At 41.9% G+C, this 22,197-nt stretch overlaps 1 protein-coding gene across 1 annotated transcript in view; it reads left to right on the forward strand.

Annotated features, from left to right (window-relative positions):
* Positions 1–22,197, forward strand: part of MYO19 (myosin XIX) — a 112,541-nt gene that overhangs the window by 34,074 nt on the left and 56,270 nt on the right. The window contains exons 8-11 of the mRNA XM_075266397.1: positions 3,179–3,281; positions 12,043–12,139; positions 18,075–18,151; positions 19,164–19,254. Of these exons, the coding sequence (XP_075122498.1) occupies positions 3,179–3,281; positions 12,043–12,139; positions 18,075–18,151; positions 19,164–19,254 (368 nt within the window). The remainder of the gene's footprint in view (positions 1–3,178; positions 3,282–12,042; positions 12,140–18,074; positions 18,152–19,163; positions 19,255–22,197) is intronic.

Here is a 22,197-nt window from a genome sequence, read left to right on the forward strand (position 1 = left end):
TCTAGTACAGCGGATGCCGGGTCAGTATCGGTGGCCTCTTCTCCCCCGGGGCCGGTCCCCACCGGCCCCGTACCTGTGACGTTGCAGGCCGGCTCCTGCGCGGCGATATCGCAGGAGCCGACCTGTTCGGGTGACAGCCGGGAGCCTAATGAGGCTCCCCGGCCTGTCACGGCTATATTAGTATTGCGGCTGGTCTCTATGACCAGCCGTAATACTAATAGACAGAATGTCCCATAGACGGCAATACAGGGGGGGGGGGGGGGAATAAAATAGTAAAAAAAAAAAAAAAAAAAAAAAGCTATAAAAATATAAAATAAATAAAAGTTATAAATCACCTCCTGTTTTTTTTTCAGTACAAGGTGATCTAAGAAATAGACATTCCCCAAAATGGTATAACTAAAAAGTACATCTGGCCCCGCAAAAAAAAAACGCCCTATACATCCCCGTACAGCTGCAGGGTCACCTGTCAATGTGGCCTTGCAGCTGTTGCAAAACTACAACTCCCATATATTAAATATTTTACCAGTTTTTGCTTCAAAATTTTTTTCCCTATTTTCCTCCTCTAAAACTTAGGTGCATCTTATAGTCCGAAAAATACGGTATATGACTTACATTCTGCAGTTTTTAGAAGTTCTGTATGCTGAATTTGTGGGGACTAGTTGCCATGCACTGCACACAGTGGGACAGATTTATTATGCCTTGTGTAGTAGTTTTCTGATAGGAAGCATAAGAACACATTCACACAACTGAGCTTCAGCAGGGAAACCCGGTCTGTGTGTTGGCAGCATTTACCGGACTGTACCTTACGCCAACTCCTACCATAATAGTTATCTATGATGCTCGGAGACCCTGCCTCCCAGAAACCTATTGTCCCATACGGTAATCGTGTTAAATATATTTGTGTCTCTTTTTTTTTTGGCGGCACATAGGGCTTTATATTTATGTCGTTTTTATTTCTGCATGTATTTTTTAATTTTTTAAATCTGGAAAATATAAATAAAAGAGGACAAAAAACGTGTCTGTTCTTCACAGTTCATTTATTCTTAAATTTAATAGCACAAAGTGCTACCAAAAAAAAAATTAAACTAGTTTTTCCTCTGTTATGCTAATTCTTATTTTTTTATGGTGTCGTTGGGGGAGAGGCTAGAACATGCAATATGGGTGTTTTATTGTGTGTGGTTTTTTTTTTTTTTTTTTTTTTACTTTTCTACAATTATTTTTTTTAAATTTGCTTTGATGGCTTTTTATTGGTTAGGGAGGCTGATTTCCCCTGTGACTGGGGCTGGTACATTTAGACTCAGTTGCAGGAGGAATACAGTCTTCTGCACGTTAGTATAGAGGGGATCTGGGTCTTGTAGGACCCAGCAGCTGTAACAGATTGATCACTGGGGTCATATGTGATCCGCCGGGGTCAGAGGGGAGCCACATTATGGCGCTGTCCATAGCTGCATATACAGCGCTCATTCTTCCAGACGTCGGGGCTCCATCACAGGCTTCAGCAGTCCCTGACGTAGGTCAGAAGCGCCGAAGACAGCAGGTAATCTTGCTGGAGCCCAGTAGAGGTGAAATAACACTGTTTTTTTTTTGTTTTGTTTTGTTTTTTTGATCACCTTCAATAGGTCTCCAGTTATTATAATCTGGGGATTGAAAATATAGATTTAGATCATAATCGCCCAGTACTACCGGGTTATGTGCAAAGCTTGCATAGTGTGCTCTCTGATGTTAGCCTGACTTCTGACGTCTTTGCTCTGCTTGTAAAGATGAGGGAGAACCTCAGTTTTGAACAATAGGCAGTAGTGCTTACAGGCACCTTGTGGTAGAAGGTAAATGTAGCATGTGTGGCTGGATGCCAGTAATGACAACTCTGGAGAAGATACACTAGCTATTTTATGGTGTCCCTATCTCTCATCCTGCTACAGCTTTCAGATCCTTTGATCTCATTGTTTTGCCCTGCCTTGTGTAAATTCCTTGTTTTCTTCTCAGTGAGTTTTTGCTTGTTCTTCTCTTCCCCTTTTGAGTACAGCAGATGTCACTGGTAACAGTCCCAGATTTGGGGTCGTGTCCTATAGTCCCAGTCGGCGGGAGGTATGTCCCGGATTCAACTCATCTGCGTCCAGAGAGGACACAGATGAATTGAATACAGTTAGTGAAGCAGGAGCCGACAACTCCCACCTCACCACTGTGTCCCTGCGTCCTCAGGGGAGGGGCCTCCACAAGGGAGACGAGATCCCTTCCATCACAGTTCTGTGCTGTACTCTGGAAAGACAGAATGCAGTGAAATGTTTTGTGGGACTGCAGGTTGGAACGGGAGTCAGAGGCTTGTTTAGCATGGGACTGCATGTTGGAAGAGGCTAGGGGGGAGTGATGTATTTACATGGGACTGCATGTTGACTGGCTAAAAAGAGACTGTTGGTTTACATGGGACTATATCCTGGAGGATTTGGGGAATTGGATTGATGTTTAGGGTGGGATAGAAGTCCCTGGGGTGCTGTTGGCATCAAGGGAGACAGGATCTTTTGTGTTCTGCTGGCATCTGATGAAGGGCAGGGGTACTTGTTGTGCTGCTGGCATCTGAAGTAGTGCAGGGGTCCTTAAACCGGGTGCAGCTATAGGGGAACATTAATGTCCCCCCTCTAGTTACCCACAGTTTAATGTCCACCTCCGGCTGCCCCCATGTTTAATGTTCTCCTCTGGTTGCCCCAATTTAATTTCCCCCACGAGCTACCTCCACAGTTTCATGTCACCTTCTAGTTGCCCCCAGTTTAAACTGCGGCAGCTGGAGGGGGACATTAAACTGTGGGTGCATCAGGAGAGAGACTTTTATACTTTAAGGTCAATTTGAGGAGAACATTATACTGTGGGGCATATAATATTAGGGTTATTATGTGGGGAGCATAAAGAGAAATGGATTGAAATGGGAGGAGTCAATTTAGAAGTGGGCAGAGCTAAATTTGCCACGGTGCGCATATTTTGTCCCTCTTTCTGTCATTTGAAAATTGGGGGGTATGTGGAGGCTCTGCTCGCAAGAGCATACATTCTATAAGGCGATACTTTGTTTGGACCAAACATTTAAATTCTGTACATACTTTTAATAGATTTGCTTGCTTTAGATGTTTCAGTATCGCAATTAATCAAGTGCAATGAGGAATAATCCACTTCTTTTCTTCTCAAATTTCAGTCTCCAACAGATTACTGGTGCCACCATTCAAACTTACCTGTTAGAGAGTACACGTATAGCTCATCAAAACTGTTCAGAAAGAAACTTTCATATATTTTACCAGGTTTGTGATTATTTTTTTTTGTAATCGAAAACAAAAAATTAATAGGATGATGAATATGGTTTACATTCAATTTTTAACTAGAGCTACCTGATACTGGAACACTAAAACTAATACATTTAATAATTCGTTAAAATTTATCAGTTTTAGGGTTGTAGTTTCAGGTAGTTCTTTTTTTGTATTTGTTGTATTCTATTTGTGGATAGTGGTATTTTAAGCATTAAATGTGGCATATAGGGAAGATGGTTTTTTTTTTGTTATGTTTTATTTATTTATTTTTTACTAATGATGTACCTATATATATAATATCTATCTACCGTATTTTTCGGACTATAAGACGCACCCAGGTTTTAGAGGAGAAAAATAGGGAAAAAAAATTTTCAAGCAAAAAATGGTAAAATATTTAATATATGGGAGTTGTAGTTTTGGAACAGCTGCAAGGCCACATTGACAGGTGACCCTGCAGCTGTACGGGGATGTATAGGGCGTTTTTTTTGTGGGGCCAGGTGTAGACCGGGCATTTTCAGACACAGGGATACCTAATGTATATGTTTCACAGTAATGTTATACTTTTATATGTATTCTAGGGAAAGGAGGTGAACTTTTATTTATTTTATTTTTTATTATATTTTTTTTAAGTGTGTTTTTTTTTTTTTTTTTTTTTTTTTTTTTTTACTATTTTAATATCCCCCGCCTAGGGGGCTTGAACCTGCAATCATTTGATTGCAAGTCCCATAGACGGCAATACAAGTGTATTGCCGTCTATGGGAGATTCTATACATTACTATCGCGGAGGGTCATAGACCAGCCGCGATAGTAATATATATCTATGACAGGCCTCGGAGCCTTCATTAGGCTCCCAGCTGTCATCGGAACAGGTCGGCTCCTGCGGCCTCGCCGTGCAGGAGCCGGCCTGCATCACTAAAGGTATGAGGCCGGGGGGGGGGGGGGGGCTAACTGACTGTCGGGACCTGCGGTGGAGGAGTGGGTTTGCAGCATGGCCGCGCTACTGCCACCGCTGGTTTTCTTCAGCGGCAGTAGCGTGGCAATCTGCAGGCCCCGGCAGCTAAGCCAGTCCCCGGCATCTGCTGTAATAGGCCGGCGGATGCCGGGGAGTGTCTTAGCTGCCGGGGCCTGCAGTATTGTCACACTTCTGCCGCTGAAGAAAACCAGCGGTGGCAGTAGCGCGGCAATCTGCAGGCCCCGGCAGCTAAGACACTCCCCGGCATCCGCCGGTCTATTACAGCAGATGCCGGGGAGTGTCTTAGCTGCCGTGGCCTGCGGATTGCCGCGCTACTGCCGCTGAAGAAAACCAGCGGTGGCAGTAGCGCGGCCATGCTGCAAACTCACTCCTCCACCCACATTCAGACTATAAGACGCACCCTCATTTTCCTCCGAAATTTGGGGGAAAAAAAGTGCGTCTTATAGTCCGAAAAATACGGTAATATGTTACGGTCTGTCACTCTCCAGGCGTCTTTCTAACCATAAGGCCAAAAATGCACTTGCAGGGGCCCGCTTGTGACAATGTTACAGTCCTACTCCATGCAGTGGGTCCGATGTTGCCCTATCTCCAACTCATTGACATTCAGAGACTATGGTGAAGTAGGGAGCCGTCCGCTCCCTGCTTCACCATCTGGCCACTGTCTTTGTTGCCAATGTCGTTGAAGCAGGAGGCATGATATAGTGACATTACTTACTTCGGGCCTGTTGTTCTCTGAAGACTATGGGACCAAAGAGAGAAGAGAACAGGGGAACTGGTAAAGGGGTAAAGGTGAGTATTAAGGTTGTTTTTTTTCTTTTTTGTTTGATATTTATAATGGGGGCAACTGAAGAGGGACATGAAACTGAGGGCGCATCCTGGAAGGCTACTTGAAACTATGAGAGCAACATGAAAGGGGGGGGGGCAACCTGGAGGTCTACATGACACTGTGGGGGCAACCCCAGGTGGAAGGGGGGGGAAACATGATGCTGTGGGGGAAACCTGGAGGGTTGAAATTATAGTAGCAACTTGGTGGGAGTAGGTGGGCATTAAACTGTGTGGGCAACCTGGAGGGGGGACATTGTAGTATAATGTCTGAGGGGCCATGAGGAGGTAGGACAGGTTAATGTGATTCATGCAGGGGCATTTGACTGTGTGATAGGCCACTGAGAGGTATTATATTGTGAGAGGCCACTAGGAGAGCATATTAGTGTCGAGGGTCAATAAGGGACATAATACAATGTGGGGGAATTATAATTTGTGCGGGTCAGTTAACTCTAAGTGGTGGTGATGGAACCTTATGAAACCTTTGCTCTGGACCCACCAATGAGTTAAAACAGCCCTGATTCAATGATTTTATCTGGTCATAGTTAGAGTCACATGACCTTATTCAATAGAAAGATTCAGATAGAAAGGAATAACAAAATGGGTAATACCTGGTGCATTACAGTGGGTGAATTAAGTGTTGAACATGATTTTCACCAGTAACTGTATTACTAAAGGTGCTATTGACATTAAATTCTCACCAGATGTCTGTAACAACCCATCAGAAATTACACAGGCAAAAAAAGAAACAAACTATAATATATATAATGTCCATAAATTAACTTATGTGTAACAATGAGAGATTACACCGGGATAAAGTAATTACCACATGAAAAAAGAGGGGCGCAAAAAGCCACGGAAAGTCCTGACACCAGATGAAATCTAACAGTAAATAGAAAGCAATCCTGCTACTTAAAGGGGTTGTCCCATCACAAGGATTCTATCTATACTGCTTGTTAATGTGGATTTAAGACTTTTCCTAAATACACTGTTTCAGCAAAACTGCTTTGTTTCTCCACTATATTACTTTATTCAATTCCTTGTTGACACAGCCCTTGACTTATCTGCTCAAAAGTCAAGTGATCTATCTGCCTGCTCTCAGGGGGGAAGGAGGAGGGGCTAAGTGCAGGGGAGCGAGCCTGTGTATCTAGCTATTCCTGTGTCTACACCACGTGACCTAGCTTCCTGCACTCAGATAGGGGAGAGGAGCTGCTTTCATTTCTTCTGTTCTCCCAGCTAATTCAGTTGTGTTCATTATGGCAGAGACAGGCAGTCTCTGTGTGTAACACAGAATGAAGTTGCTGCTGCCTGTACTTCATAGTCCAATATGGGTGGACGGAGCTACACACGAATTTGGGGGCGGATCTAAATGGCAGGTTGCATGTGAAACCCCGCCCACCAGATGATGCAAGAAACTAGGAAGAAAGATTTTACAGCAGTAAAGACTGGTGAGCATGCGACATGGGAATACCCCTTTAACCCCTTAGAGACACAGCCCAAAAGTGCGTTAAGGACCAGGCCTCTTTTTTCAAAACTGACATGTGTCACTTTAAATGGCAATAACTTTGAGACACTTTAAAGGGGTTGTCCCATCACAATGATCCTATCTATACTGCTTGTTAATGTGAATGTAAGACTTTTCCTAAATACATTGCTTCAGCAAAACTGCTTTGTTTGTCCGCTATATTACTTTATTCATTTTTTTTTTTTTTTTTTGACACATCCCTTGATTTATCTGGTCATAAGTCAAGTGATGTATCTGCTGCACTGAGGGGGGAGGGTGGAGGGGCTAAGTGCACGGGAGCGAGCATGGAGGGGGGGGGTAGTTTACCCTTTGAGGGGAAGGGGCCGCCAATACATAGGAGCATAGCGATGTTGCAGACATCTGTGTCGGCGTCTACACTCCCCGGCATCCGCCTCTCTATTACAGCGGATGCTGGGTCTGTATTCACATATGCAAAGCCAGCGGCGAGATGCCGCTGGCCCTGCGTGCATGCTCATAGATGGTGAGACCAGTCTAGCCTTCACAATGCCAATACAGACCCGGCATCTGCTGTAATAGAGAGGTGGATGCCGGGTCTGTATTCGCATTGTGAAGGCTAGACTGGTCTCACCATCTATGAGCGTGCATGCAGGGACAGCGGCATCTCGCCGCTGGCTTTGCATATGTAACCCCGCCCACCAATGACGCAACAAAGCAGGAAGACAGAAGATTTTACAGCAATGAAGACTGGTGAGTATGCGACGTGGGAATACCCCTTTAACTTACACAAGTGATTTTGAGATTGTTTTCTCGTAACACATTGTACTTCATGTTAGTGGTAGACACTAATCAATATTTTTGTATTTATTTATAAAAAAAAAATTAGGAATTTTGATGGAAATTTGAAAAAAAATTGCAATTTTAAAAATGTGAAATTCTCTGCTTTTCAGTCAGTCATACCACCCAAATACATGAATAAATATTATCAGCCATATCTCTGCTTTATATCGGCATCATCTTTTGATTGTCTTTTAATTTATTTTGGACGTTACAAGGCTTACAACAACGATTTTCCAGATTTCCAAGAATATTCCCCAAACTAATTTTTTTAGGGACCACTTCAGTTCTGAAAGGAATTTGTAATAGAAATATAATAGAAACCCGCATAAATCACCCCATTTTCAAAATTGCACCCCTCAAATAATTCAAAACCGCGTTTGGGATGTTTATTAACCCTTTAAGCATTTCATAAGAATAAAAATAATATGGAAGTGAAATTTAGACATTTAACTTTTTTTCACTTATACATTCATTTAGACCTAAAATTAACACCTTCAAAAAGGGTTAAAGGAGAAAATTAATCTGCCAGTTTATTGCACAATTTCTCCCTAGCACAGAAATACCCCACATGTGGGTGTAAACTGATTTTTGGGCAGACGGCAGCGCATGGAAGGGAAGGAACGACACGGGGCTTTTGAACAGCATATTTTGCTAGAATAGATTTAATGTGCCATGTCTCATTTGCAGAGCCCTTAAGAGTACCAAAACAATGGCAACCCCCCAAAAGTGACCCCATTTTAGAAACTACACCTCTCACAGAAGGGGTATAGTGAGTATTTTGACCCTACAGCCGTTTCACAGATTTTGCTAACATTGGAATGTGTAAATGAAAAATGAATAAAATGTCACTTTATCCCCAAAGTTTTCATTTTCACAAGGGGTTAAAGGAGAAAATGCCCACCACAGTTTGTTTAAACAATTTCTCCTGAACACGGAAATACCCCATATGTGGCCATAATTTGCTGTGTGGGTACATGGCGGGGCTCAGAATGGAAAGAGCGCCATTTGGCTTTTGGAGGGTGGACTTTGCGGGAATAGTTTTGAGGTGCCATTTTGAATTTGCAGAGCCCCTAGAGTACCAATACCGTGGAAACCGCCTAAAAGTGACCCCATTTTGGAAACTACACCCCTCATAGAATTTATCTAGGTGTAGAGTGAGCATTTTGACCTCACAGCTGTTTCACAGATTTTAATAACATTGGGACTTAATAATGAAAAATTAATTTTGTTTCCAATGAATCGTCCATTTAGCACCATATTTAAAAATTTTGCAAGTAGTTAGAGTTAAAAGCCCCCACAGTTTGTTTCACAATTTCTCCTGAACACAGCAATACCCCATATGTGGACATAATCTGCTGTATGGGTACATGGTAGGGCTCAGAATGGAAAGAGGGCTATTTCACTTTTGGAGGGCAGTTGTTTCTGGATGTTTCAAGGAATATATCAAGGGGTATTATGATTTTGAGACTAAAAATGCTTCCCAAAAATTGAAAATTTTAATTTTTAAAGAAATATGTTATATTGTTGCCCAATACATTGCACCCACTTTGTGTTGTCAGAGACCTGCACTCCTTAAACTATTAAGGGGCTATCCCGAGGGGCAAAATTTTTTATATATGTGGGTATAAACTGCTGCTTGGGCACACAGCAGGGCTTCGAAAGGAAGGAGCACTTCGCTTTTTAGCTTTTGGGGTACAGATTTAGAGGGACTTTCTGGGTGCCATGTTGTTTTTTTGCATAGCCCTGGAGGTGCCAGTAAACTGGAATTCCCCAAGAAGTGACCCCATTTTGTAAGGGCAATTTTAGGGCTCTGCAAAAGGGTCATGGCATCCAAAAACCAAATATGCCTTCTTTCCCTCTGTATCCGGTTGTGCCCCAATATCCGTTTATACCCACATATGACATTACATATATTATCCTGGGTACACCAGTGTCATACATGTGCCCTAATATCAGTTTATAACCACATATGACATTACGTATGTTATCCCGGGTACACCAGTGTCATACATGTGGCATAAACTATAATTTGGGCACACAGCAGGGCGCAGAAGGGAAGGAGCGCTATGCGGCTTTTGGAGTACAGATTCAGATGTTTGGTATCTGGACGCCATGTCATGTTTGTAGAGCCTGTAAGGTACCAGAAAAGTGGATTCCCCAATGGAGTGACCCCATTTTGAAAACTGCACTCCTCAAAAAATATCAGGGGGCTGTAGTGAGTATTAGTATCCCAGACGTGACTACACAGCGGATGGTGAAGAGGGAATATATAAGCTGTGCGAAGTAAATTGCAAACACCACATTCCCTACTATGTCCCAGTAGCTCCTATGATTGGGGGAGTCACTCTGGGGGTCACTTCTGGTGTCTTTTCCCTCATAAGCTGTAAATCTGGGGTGTCCTCTGATATCCGCTCGCACAGCTTATACATTCCCTTCCTGCCGCAGCCAGTTTTATTCTGATAATTTGGCAATTTTTGCGGGTTTTTGTCCTCGCATTACTAGATGCTATATTTTCTTTATTTTTCTGGTGACGTGGCCATATAAGGGCTTGTTGTTTGTGGGATGCGATGCATTTTGTAATGGCATCATTTTTGGGTGCCTACAACTTATTGAATACATTATATTAACTCTTTTTTGCTGGATTTAAAAAAAAAAAAAAAATCAATTCTGGCATCGTGTTTTACCTTTTAAATTTTTGACCATGCAGCGTACAGTATAAATAACATGTGACCTTTATTCTGCGGGTTGGTACAATTATGGCGATACCTCATTTATGTTATTTTTTTTTTTGTGTTACTAGTTCTGCAGAACAAAAACACATATGGGGACATAAATCAATGTTTTTCGCATCGCCATTTTCTGAGAGGCGTAACATTTTTATTTTTCGGTTGACTGTGTTGGTTGGGGGGCTTATTTTTTGCGGGACAACTTATACTTTTTATTGGTACTGTTGTGTGGTGCATATGACTTTATGATCACTTTTTAATAGCATATTTTGTAAGGTGAGATGGCGAAAATTCACTACTTCCGGCGTTTTTTTCCGGGGTTTTTTTTTCCGTCATTCATCGTGTACATTAAATATTGTTTCCGTTTTATTGTACAGATTGCTACGGACGCGGCGACACCAAATACGCATTGTTTTTATTAATTTTTATGTTTTTTTTATATAATTCATTTTCTATAGAAAGAATGGAGTTTTGGGGGCTTTATAACTTTATTAATTGTTTTAAAACACTTTTTTTTTTTTTTTTTTTTTTTTTTTTTCGTCCCACTTTTCTTTTTACTTTTTTCATGTGTCCCTATGGGACACTTGGATCAGTGATGATTTCATCACTAATCCTGTATTATGCTCTGTGAGACACAGCATGCACGCTCGGAAAAGCGTGAAACCCTTTGTTTGCGGTGGTCATATTTGACCATCGCAATCAAAGGGTTAAAACCTCTGATCGGTAAAAGCACCAACCGGAGGTTATAGAAAAGGGTGAGAGCTGTCGGTAACAGCTCTCACCCGCTTCCGATTATTACCATGACGTAGTATTACTTCATGGTGTGCTAAGTACCTAGCGCCCATGACCTAATACTACATCATGGGTCGCTAAGGAGTTAAAGGGGTTGGCCACTTTCAGATCAATATTGACAAACAAATGGTCATGTGGTGATCACACAGGTGCTGCTTGTTACAGTCACAACACAATATTCAGACATTTTCCTGGTAATCAGCTGTACACCTGTGTACTCATCACATGACCATGGACCGTATATCACATAACCATGGTCATAGTTTTATCCTCTAGAACAGGGGTCCCCAACCACCGGTCTGCGGACCAGTACCGGGCGGCGGGGCATGTTGCACCGGTCCGCATAACGGCGGCAAGGAGTCAGCAGCTGCTGTGGAGCCGGCGAGTGCCCAGGGTTGAGCCAGGACCCGGGATTTGTCCAGTATAGTATCTCGGACAAATGGCAGGTCCCGTCTCAGCCCCGAGCACTCGCCGACTCCACAACACTGACATCCAGTGACCGTACGGCAGACTGCGACCGCAGCGGAGGGCCATGCTCAGAGCTGTATGTCCGGGATTCTAGTACTATGCAGGACATGCAGCGGGTCTTGGCTCCACCCCGCACTCGCCTACCAAACTTGCTCTTGTGTTTTCAAATGTACATGATTCTAATCTACAACCCATGCTTAACCCCACCCCCCAACCACACCCCTTCCCGCCCCCATCGGGCCATAGTTTGCCATGTAGGAGAGGGCCTGATAACAGTAGATAAGAGCATTTTCCTGTAATAAGATACAGTATATTATAAAGCTTCCTATATTTACCTGAGCTGTTCATTTGCAAAAAATATATTTGAAACTACAGTTACTCTTTAAATGTACAGAATAACAAGTAAATGTTTCTGATGCATGCATGACGTATACTATGAATTTTTCCCTCTTCAACTACCCTATTCGCTCTCCACATTTTCTTGGTGCATAAACTAAAATGTAAATCTGGTCTAATCAGATAATTAATCTCTAACTGTAGGATGTTATCCTAACGTTCCTACACATCAGAAAATTGTAATGTGTATGGCACCTCAAAGTGTTTATTTAAACTACAAAATACAACATTTAATGATATTTTAATCTCATTCAGATTGTGAAAGGTTCATCTCAAGATGAAAGAGAACAGTGGGGTCTTCCAGAGAATGCAAAGTTCTCCTGGCTTCCTAATTTTGAAAAAAACCTTGAGGGTAAGCCTAATGAATAATAATACCATAGTGCTTATTTATTTTTGTTATATAACGCTAATATATTCTGCAGTGCGTTACAGACATTGTCATCACTCTCAGTCTAAATTCCCTATCAGTAGGGCTTTGTATGATTTTCAAAATATAAAAACAGGTACCAAGTGGCACATAGTGTGATATTGTTACAGAAACACGGCTTTCTAAGATTCAGATATAAAATGACCGATTGGTTTCTCACCTTTTGCGGTTGCAAAATGGTCAATTACAAACGCTCAATAAACACCTTAGGTGGAGATGGCAGCAAGAGACCTTCCGTTTAGGTAAACTGGACATTGTGGATTGTAGAAAAAAAAACGTAGGTGTGCATATTCCAAAATTAAAGCTTCCATGCACTCCAAAGAGTCGGGTAAGGAACAAAACATTTAAACATTTATTGGTAATAGGACAAAATACAGCACAACGCGTTTCAGAATTAAGCCTACCCCTTTATCAAGTGCAAAATTGGTTCAGAAAAGCATAAAATTCACAGGAAAATTGCTAATTTATATAGTTACTAGCCTCTGCCCGCGAATTTGGCTGCATGTTGTTGGCATCGATGATCCGCATATATTCATCAAATTGCTCCCGTTGATGGTTTGCCTGCTCTGGCGTTTCAGCAGCTCTCAAGCTGTCCTTCTGCTGAACTTGTTCCTCACGCCGTGACTGTGATTGTTCTGGCAGCTCGCTGGGACACCATACAATGAGTGTGTTGTTGGCATTGATGATCCGCCTGCTCTGGCATTTCGGCAGCTGTTAACCTGGCCTGCCACTGAACTCGTTCCTTATGCTGTGCCCATGATTGTTCCAGCATCTCAGTAGCTCGCTGGGAAGCCATATAATGAGCGTGTTGTTGGCGTTGATGATCCCCCTGCTCCTGTGTTTCTGCAGTTCTCATGCTGAGATACTTCTGCTGGCAAGAGCAGTTTAATATAGTATATGAACATAAATTTATAACAGTCGTGAAACAATGTTATTTACCGGGACGAAAAAGTAGCCTATGTTTTAATCGAGGTTACAAACTATCTATGTGCCAAATATTATCCAGCAAAAACAGGAATTTCTTGATTCCTTCAAAATGCACAATGCACAATCCCACGCATGATCCCAAACTTTTACCACACATATACACAGTTATGGCCATTAAGTTTTGGCACCTCCTGAGATTTTTCCATAAAGTGAAATCTGGTTTTTAGTATTGATGGCCTTTCCACAGAATTAGGCTATCAATATTACATCTGTGGTTCCACACCTGGGACAGGTTACCGAGACAGCGCAGGTTTTAGTAATGTTAACATACATCGAGTCACAATGCTCACTCACCATACTAATTGTAGTGGCAAGTATAGGTACTACAGCAATGACCAATAGACTTTGGGCCAGAGGGGGTAGAGGGGGTGACACAAGAGGTTGCAGAGGCGGCATCGGAGGTAGCATTGCTTATACAGTGGTCAGACAATTTTGTATCAGAGGTTACTGACATTACACAAACATAAAACTTTATGAGCCGTCGCCAGTCGTGAACCTTTAGCATGTGGATGGTGCTTGGACATATAAAGTTAGCCTGAAACAGCATCATATCATGTGGGGAAATGTGGGAGCTGGATCAGAGAAGGGTTAATTTTAGGGATTCTAATTACGGTACGGAAGGATTTACATTAGGAATTGTGATAGGCCTGTCTGAAAAGATGTGTCTTTAATTTGCGATTGAAGCTTTAGAAATTGGGGGTTAATCTTATTGTCCGGGATAGAGCATTCCAGAGAAGTGATGCAACTTGGGAAAAGTCTTGTGTACGAACGTGGGAGGTTCTGATAATAGAGGATGTAAGTGTTAGCTCATTGAGTGAACGGAGAACATGGGTTGGGCAGCTTTATGGAGAGTCTTGTGGATGAGGGTGATAATTTTATATTGTATTCTATAATGAATAGGCAGCCAATGTAGTGGCTGGTACATTGTGTTGATAGAAAATGTCTCAGTTCTAGAGATCTGTAAAATATACAATATTTTGTGATAGACCATAAGATAACATGGAGGCTTATATATAAAAAACCAAACAAACAAAAAACATGGAGATTTTTAAAGTCTTCAAGGAAAAATACAGTATTTACAGGGAAAACATCCAGAATAAGAGAAATATCAGTCAATGTCTTATTAGCTTATATCATTGGAGAAGCTCATGCTTAGGTTTCTTCAATCTGTACATCTGGTAAAGTTCCAGCTTGGTTCATGCTTGATCATCTGGTTGATCGGACTCTTGTGGGTTGTCACGACATCTTCTTCAGGGGAGTAGTGTGGAAGATTCCTGACAGCTGGAGCTGGAGACAGAGAAAAACTTATTTTAAAAATCACACTTGTTTTTCAAATTCAACCCATCAAACCAAAAATACAACTGCCAACTGCATGAGCCTTTCCTCACCATACAAAAGTCATTGCAAAACTGGGGTGCAGCATATCTCAAATTCAACTCTATGTGCACTCTTGAGTTTACTGTTTGTTTAATGTAAATTTATACAATTTTCCATTATGCTTTCTGGATCAATTCCTGATGGTTTTCTAGATCTCTGCTTACTGTCGTTCATTTTGCTTTATTCCAGTGGATAAAAACTAGACCATACAGTAGTAATGTGATATATGATCCATGATCATGTGTGGAATACAGGTGCTCAGTTCATTAGTCACCACACAGTAATCAGACATCTGTCTGAGCTGTGCACTTGTGTGTTCATTACATGATCATGGACTGATTTTTATCCACTGGAAGTAAGCAGAATGAATGACAGTAAGCAGAGATCTAGGAATCTGTGAGGAATTGATACAGAAAGTCTACTGGAAAATTGTATAACTCTTCATTGCACAAACAGTAACTTTTATTTGCTGAAACTGGACAACTCCTTTTAAAGCTAGCATTGTCTGTGACTCAGAATACTGTGTAGGGGTCACTAAGGGGGTATTATAATGTGTGGGCATGAATGGGGAGTATTATACTATGTGGGAGTCGCTAAGGGTTATTTCACTGGGGGACCCTAACAGAGCATAGTGATGGGGGAATTTACTGTAGGTGTAGATGAAGGATTAATTTTAATACATTCATTGACAAAAATAAATAACGCACCCAAAAGGAGTTTGATTCAAATGAATACACGGAGGCCTGATGCTAATGCCGGAATCAGAATGTACTCTGTTTTCAGGCATTAAAACTTAACCCCCCCTCCCGTCCACAAAGTGTAAAAACACCCCCCGGGGCCGCTCATCTCTATTCGGGACTGGAAAGTAAATAAAAAAAAGCATTAAAGAGTATGCCAAGGGGAAAGTATGCATTAAAATAGGTACCCAACAGAAGAGGGGTAGTCTTATACCGTATTTTTCGGACTATAAGACGCACCTAGGTTTTAGAGGAGGAGAATAGGGAAAAAAAATTTTGAAGCAAAAACTGGTAAAATATTTAATATATGGGAGTTATAGTTTTGCAACAGCTGCAAGGCCACATTGACCGGTGACCCTGCAGCTGTACGGGGATGCATAGAGCGTTTTTTTTTTGCGGGGCCAGCTGTACTTTTTAGTTATACCATTTTGGGGGATATCTATTGCTTAGATCACCTTGTATTGAAAAAAAAACAGGAGGTGATTTAGAACTTTTATTTATTTCATATTTTTAAAGTTTTTTTTTTTTTTTTTTTTTTTTTTTTTACTATTTTATTCCCCCCCCGGGGCTTGAACCTGCGGTCACTTGATCGCAAGTCCCATAGACGGCAATACAACTGTATTGCCATCTATGGGACATTCTGTCTATTAGTATTACGGCTGGTCATAGAGACCAGCCGCAATACTAATATAGCCGTGACAGGCCGGGGAGCCTCATTAGGCTCCCGGCTCTCACCCGAACAGGTCGGCTCCTGCGATATCGCCGCGCAGGAGCCGGCCTGCAACTTTACAGGTACGGGGCTGGTGGGGACCGGCCCCGGGGGAGAAGGGGCCACGGATACTGACCCGGCATCCGCTGTACTAGAGAAGCGGATGCCGGGGAGGGATAGACGCCGGGGCCTGAGACATCGCTACGATCCTCTGCCCTGCATGCAGGGCAGAGGAGCGCAGCGATGTCTCAGGCCCCGGCACCTGTAATGGCGTCTATCACTTGCCGGCTTCCGCCGCTCTATTACAGCGGATGCCAGGCGCCACCTTCAGACTATAAGATGCACCCTTCTTTTCCCCCAAAATTTTTGGGAAAAAAAGTGCGTCTTATAGTCCGAAAAATACGGTATATCCCAAACTCTATATTTTAACTGGAAAGGTTGGGGGTCGTCTTATACGCCCAGTCGCCTTATACGCAGGAAAATACGGTACTTTTTATCCTGGTAAATGACATGACTTCACGACACGTAGACGAAGTCGTGGGCAGAGGCTAGTATAATATAAGTTCCACAAGTATCAATAATACAAAATATACAAGTCTCATTAAAATACCTAAAATTTCAATATTTAAAAAATATGAAAATATGAAGAATTATCCACTATAATCACAATTCCAATATGCAGAAAGTGTTTTTAGATATATCTGAAGAAGAAGCTAGAGGAAGCTTCGAAACGTCATATTCTGTCATCATTATGAGTTAGCCATTAAAAAAGGTATCACCTACTGAACACTTACAAGTTTTTTGTTTTTTTTAAATTCCAATATGATCCACATTAATACTTAAGCGTTAAAAAAAATCCCAAAGACAAAAACCAAGATATAATTCAACCTGTATTGCACCAAACAACGTCCGTAAATAAATATACAAGTAATAGATCAAAAAACACTTTCCAAGCACAGCAGCCTGGCAAAAAAAATGACAACAAAACCAAGACTTACCGTGATTCAGGTGACCACGACAAATAAACACGACAGGATACTGAATAGGTGATCTGGTCAAGCACATTTGTATATCCGGATTGCCAGGGTATAAAGGAAATCAAAGATTGCAAACTATGCGTAAACTGATCACCTGGATGCACTGCACAGAAAGGGTCACAGCAGGCTCTACCTGCTCAGGAGGCTGAGGGCTTTTGAAGTCCAGGGGGCACTTCTTGGGGCCTTTTTCAACTCTGTGGTAGCATCAGCCATCTTCTTCAGAGTGGCCTGCTAGGGGAGTAGTATACCAGCCAGGAAAAGAAATAGACTTGACAGGCTGGTTAGAAGGGCCAGCTCTGTCCTGGGGAGCCCCCTGGACCCAGTGCAGGTGGTTGGTGACAGAATGATACTGGAGAACAAGTCCCTCCATATAACAGAGGGAGATACAGTACAGTTAGGGTATGTTCACACGGTTCAAACAGAAATGTGTCTTGAGCCGTGGACGCCATGGCTGAATCAGCGCGGACTCCGAAGTGAGCGGCTCCCATTGAAGTCAATGGGAACCATTTTTGCAGGCGGATTTTGAGGCAGATTCCGCCTCAAAATCTGCCTGCAAAAAAATCTGTATGAACTAGCCCTTAGAGTACTATACGAATCACATGAATCCCTTCCCCCAGATACATGGAGTGTTTGAAATGGATATAGAAGGGGCTTTCCTGAAGACTAATATTGATGACCTGTTCTAGATCGAGCCTGTACTGTACATTGCCACTTCATTCAGCTTTGTAGGACTGCTGAAGATAGCGAAGCACTGCACTCCGCTTCATATTAACAGTCCCATAAAGTTGAATGGAACTTAAACATGCATGCTTGACCGCCACTACTTTAGCACAGGTAACTCGAGGACGCTTCCACTCTTGATTAGTAAGGATCCCAAGAATTTGACCTCCACTGACCAGATACTTATTGGCTATTTTGTGCTTCTGGGAATACAGTTTTAAACTATTTTTTTAGATGTATAAATGTATTAAATTGCAGACCATAGCTAATATGAAATTTTCTAATTTATTCAGAGGATTGCTTTGAATCCACAAAAACAGCAATGCTGCATTTGGGAATTGACGATTACACACAAAATAATATATTTAAGGTTAGTGACTTTTGCATGAACCTGACTTATTAAATCATGATTGCTCTCTTTTGGTTCAGGTTATTTATTATGAATTTCTGTTTTACATGCACTCCATACTTTAAAAGCTTTCCTACTAAATTCAATTATGGATTTACTAGGATACAGTATTATTTTAAAGGGAACTTTCATGAAAATACAGTCTAGTCTGCAAGCATCATTTTATAAAGCAGGAGAAAATTAGCAAACAGATTTTATAGTTTTATGGGAAATGATTCAGAACAATTTATTTTATTATGTTTCTGTTCTTTCTATACTTTGGAGTATTGAGTCCTGTGGGAAGTCCTAACACTGACTGATAACCTCCCCTCTATTACTGTGCATACAAAGATAGCTGTCAATCCCTGTTAGCGCTGCCCATTTAAGTCAACTACTTCTTCTAATCATAAAAGGAACAGAGAAAATCACTAATTGTAATCGTATACTGAATCTTTTCCCACAAACTATACATATATGTCTGTTCAGCTCCTCCAGCCCTGTAAGGGTAATGTTCACACAGAGTTTTTTTGCAGGGGGATTTTGACGCGAAATCCGCTTCAAAATCTGCTTGCAAAAAAGGCTCACTTTTTTCCCCGCTAGCGTTTTTTTTTTTTTTTTTCTTTCTTCCCCCACTAGCAGGAAAAAGAAGTGACATGCCCCTTCTTTCTGCGGCTGAGACAGCCACAGGGTCCACGGCGCAAGACTCATTCCTGATTAGGCCCATTCATTCGGCCTAATCAGGAGCGGTATGCCGGTGCACTGCATCGGCATCCTGTATTGGCTAGCTGTGCTTCCGCCATGTGAACATACCCTAAGATGGTGCCTGCAGAATATACAACATTTTTGATGGTGACTGATTTCCTTTAATGAATTGTCCAGTTACTAGGACTCCTATGAGCCATATAATAACAGGGGCCAGAGGTACAGACCTCTACTGATTACCAAATAACTCTCTTTAGTGAAAAAAGTTTTTAATGTTATTTTTTTCCCTAAGATTTTGTCAGGAATTTTGCATCTGGGAAATATACATTTTTCTGAATCTTTCGATGAAAGTCAAGCATGTGAAACTTTAAATGATGCAAAAGGTAAGAACATTTTGTTAATTTAACAGTTTTTGGCTTAAATATATTTATTAAAATAGTCAGTCTTAATCCTTAAGTACCATCTTAATCATTCAATCACTCACCACATGTGAGGTCAATCTGTTATTCACAAGGAATGCCGTCCAATGCTCCAAACATGATCACGTGGGCTGTGCCCTTTGACGTCACACTATATGACATAGGTGGTAAGGCCACAGATAACATGTAAACAATACTCCTGCTGTATGAAAAAGTGCAAAACCCATAGTAAGCATAACAGGCTAAACTCCGAGTAGGGCCATTGCTCCACCTGGCCCCTGATTTCTATAATGTGATTGTAGTTTGAAACCAGTCACTCAGTATCAGCATATGTACTAAGGCCATAACTACTTTGTCACTTAGTTTCCCCTCCCCCCCTTTTTTTTCTCTTGTTTTTCCCTTTGTTGTCTGCATGTTCACCAGTGTCCTTTTGTCCCCCCCCCCCTCTTTTCTCTTTCTCTTGTTTCTGTTCTGCTCATTCCTTGCATTTTTTATTACGTTGTTTTCATTATTGTTTACACTCTGTGTTGTGCACTTATTTTGTTCTGTTACAAAATTCAATAAAATCTGAATACACTTACTTTGTCACTTAGGGGATGAAGTCCAGCCACACGTAAGGGCCTGTCAGAAAGGTCCTACCTGGGTGTCTTGCCACTTACCTCAGCATAGGGTAATCCAGGAAAGAAAAAAATGTCTTGTTAGTTTATAGTGGTTATGCCCTTACGGAACGACATCCCATCCTGAATCAGCAACAGACTCCACCTGGGTAGGCCTGTAAACCTATGTCTCACAGACTTCACCTGTCAGCCACTAATATTGGTAATAAGAGGCACCAAGAGAAAGTGCCACCCACGTATAGCTAGTCACACCTCTTCAACTTGACATCACCTTATTATTCCACTTAACCGCAACCTTCCAACAGCCATGATCCCTAGAAAAATCACTAAGCGTGACTATCGGCTCTCTTACACAAGCAATAGCCAATATTAAGGGCTTATAAAGACCTTTAATGAACAGTTTATACACAATGCTGCTGTTTTTCTGATGGCAACACTATAAGGACTGTAAAATACAAGTGTATTTGGACCCTGAGGGACTACATAGATGACCCAGCCCAGGATGCCCTATTCTGATGACTATTAAATAAATGAGAACCCAATTAGAGATATATTTAAATGAGGCATCCAAATTGCTACTGATCATTAAGACCATTGGGATGTATTGTATCCAATTTAAAGATCCGCCCAGCCTCATATTGTAGAATGTCATGGTCCCAATCACCTCCTCTTACACCCAACATGAATCCCTACGATTCTCACAGCCTTCAGAGAAGAATTATGGTGAGTTTGGATGAGGTGTACTAAGGGAGTATCTTGTTTACATAATCTCCATCTCGACTCCCTCTGCCAACATACTTTAGGCCACAATCACGTGGCTTTATTGATGACCCCTTTGGTATTGCAATTAAAAAAAAAAAAAAGTCACTGATGTAAAAGGTGGAACCTGTCACATTGCTGTAAAACATGTTACCGGTTTGGATTAATGGGCAAGTCTCTCGGAAACCTGGTATGTAGTCCCCAACAGGTGATGTGGATAACCCCTATCCAATGCGTCAACATAAATCATCTGCTTGAGACTAAAAGAGGACCTTTCATGTTCTCATGAATGTGCAATTTCATATACCGATAGAATGCAGAGAGTGCCCGACACTGTCGGCTTTCTCAGTATGTGCCCCGATGCTGGAGATATCGGTGCCATTCGTTTTGGCATCACTATCTCCCCACTGTTAGAAGGATGTTCCACACAGCCTAACGTCATTGCTGGGCTATGAGGAATGTCACTTCCAGACAGTACTTAACCATAGACTTGTACTGCGGGGGGGCGTTCTTCCAGCTCAGCATCATCGCTGTCCTGGATGAGCTATTTTGCAAAGAAGAATGAGCAAAAATGTCAGTCTCTAGATGATACTATGCCCCAAAAGACTTGCAGCAATAATTGCAGTGAAAGGTGGCTCTACAAAGTATTGATATAGGGGGCTGAATATTTTTGCACGTCACACTTTTCAGGATTTGTATTTGATTTAAGAATTTGAAAACCATGTATCATTTTCCTCCAAAGTATCATCCCAGGCCCTTCATCCCATCCTATTTTTTTCACAAATTTAGTTCTTCTCAATTTGTTTCTTTTCCTGCATCTAACCTTTAATAGCACAAACAAACCAACAGAGACATGACCTCAAGTTAGATACCTTATTTCTAGGGGTCTCCAAGGCCTCCTCCTTAACCCTACCCCCTACCAATTTTGGCAACATCCAACTGGGACAGAAAATAAACAGGGGACTCAACATAATCACCCTACATCATCCAAGGTCTTTTCTGAAGGTTCGACCCTGGATAAGTGAGGAGTGTACACAACCCATGAGAGAACCAGATTGACTAGTAATTACTATAGTCAGTTTAGAAGATTCTCTATACAATACACCTCTTTCTTTTTTTTATATAACTGTAATTTTTATTGAAAATTTTAACATAACAAGTGAGAGAACAATTGCAAAAAAGGAGACGAAAACAAGGGAAAGGCTACACCGCCAGTCCCGCAGTACATAACACAAAGAGTCATAGTAAGGAGGTGCAATAAGAAACAAGGATACTGGGGGAGACAGACACACACAGACAAAAAAGGGGGGAACGAGGGGGAATACTAGGTCACAGGCGTCGCAGGGCGCAATAGGCATCCTAAGGGGACCAAATGGAGTTGAAAGCGTCCAATGTGTTGTTGAGGCTGGCTGTCAAAAATTCATGGCTCCGTACATCCTTAATGCGGGCCAAAAGTTCTGTGCCAGAGGGGGGATTAGGGCTCTTCCAGTGTTTGGCAATAAGGGTCTTAGCGGCTGTGCAGAGGTGAAGG

The sequence above is a fragment of the Leptodactylus fuscus genome, chromosome 2, assembly GCF_031893055.1.
Source record: "Leptodactylus fuscus isolate aLepFus1 chromosome 2, aLepFus1.hap2, whole genome shotgun sequence".
Lineage (NCBI taxonomy): Eukaryota > Metazoa > Chordata > Amphibia > Anura > Leptodactylidae > Leptodactylus > Leptodactylus fuscus.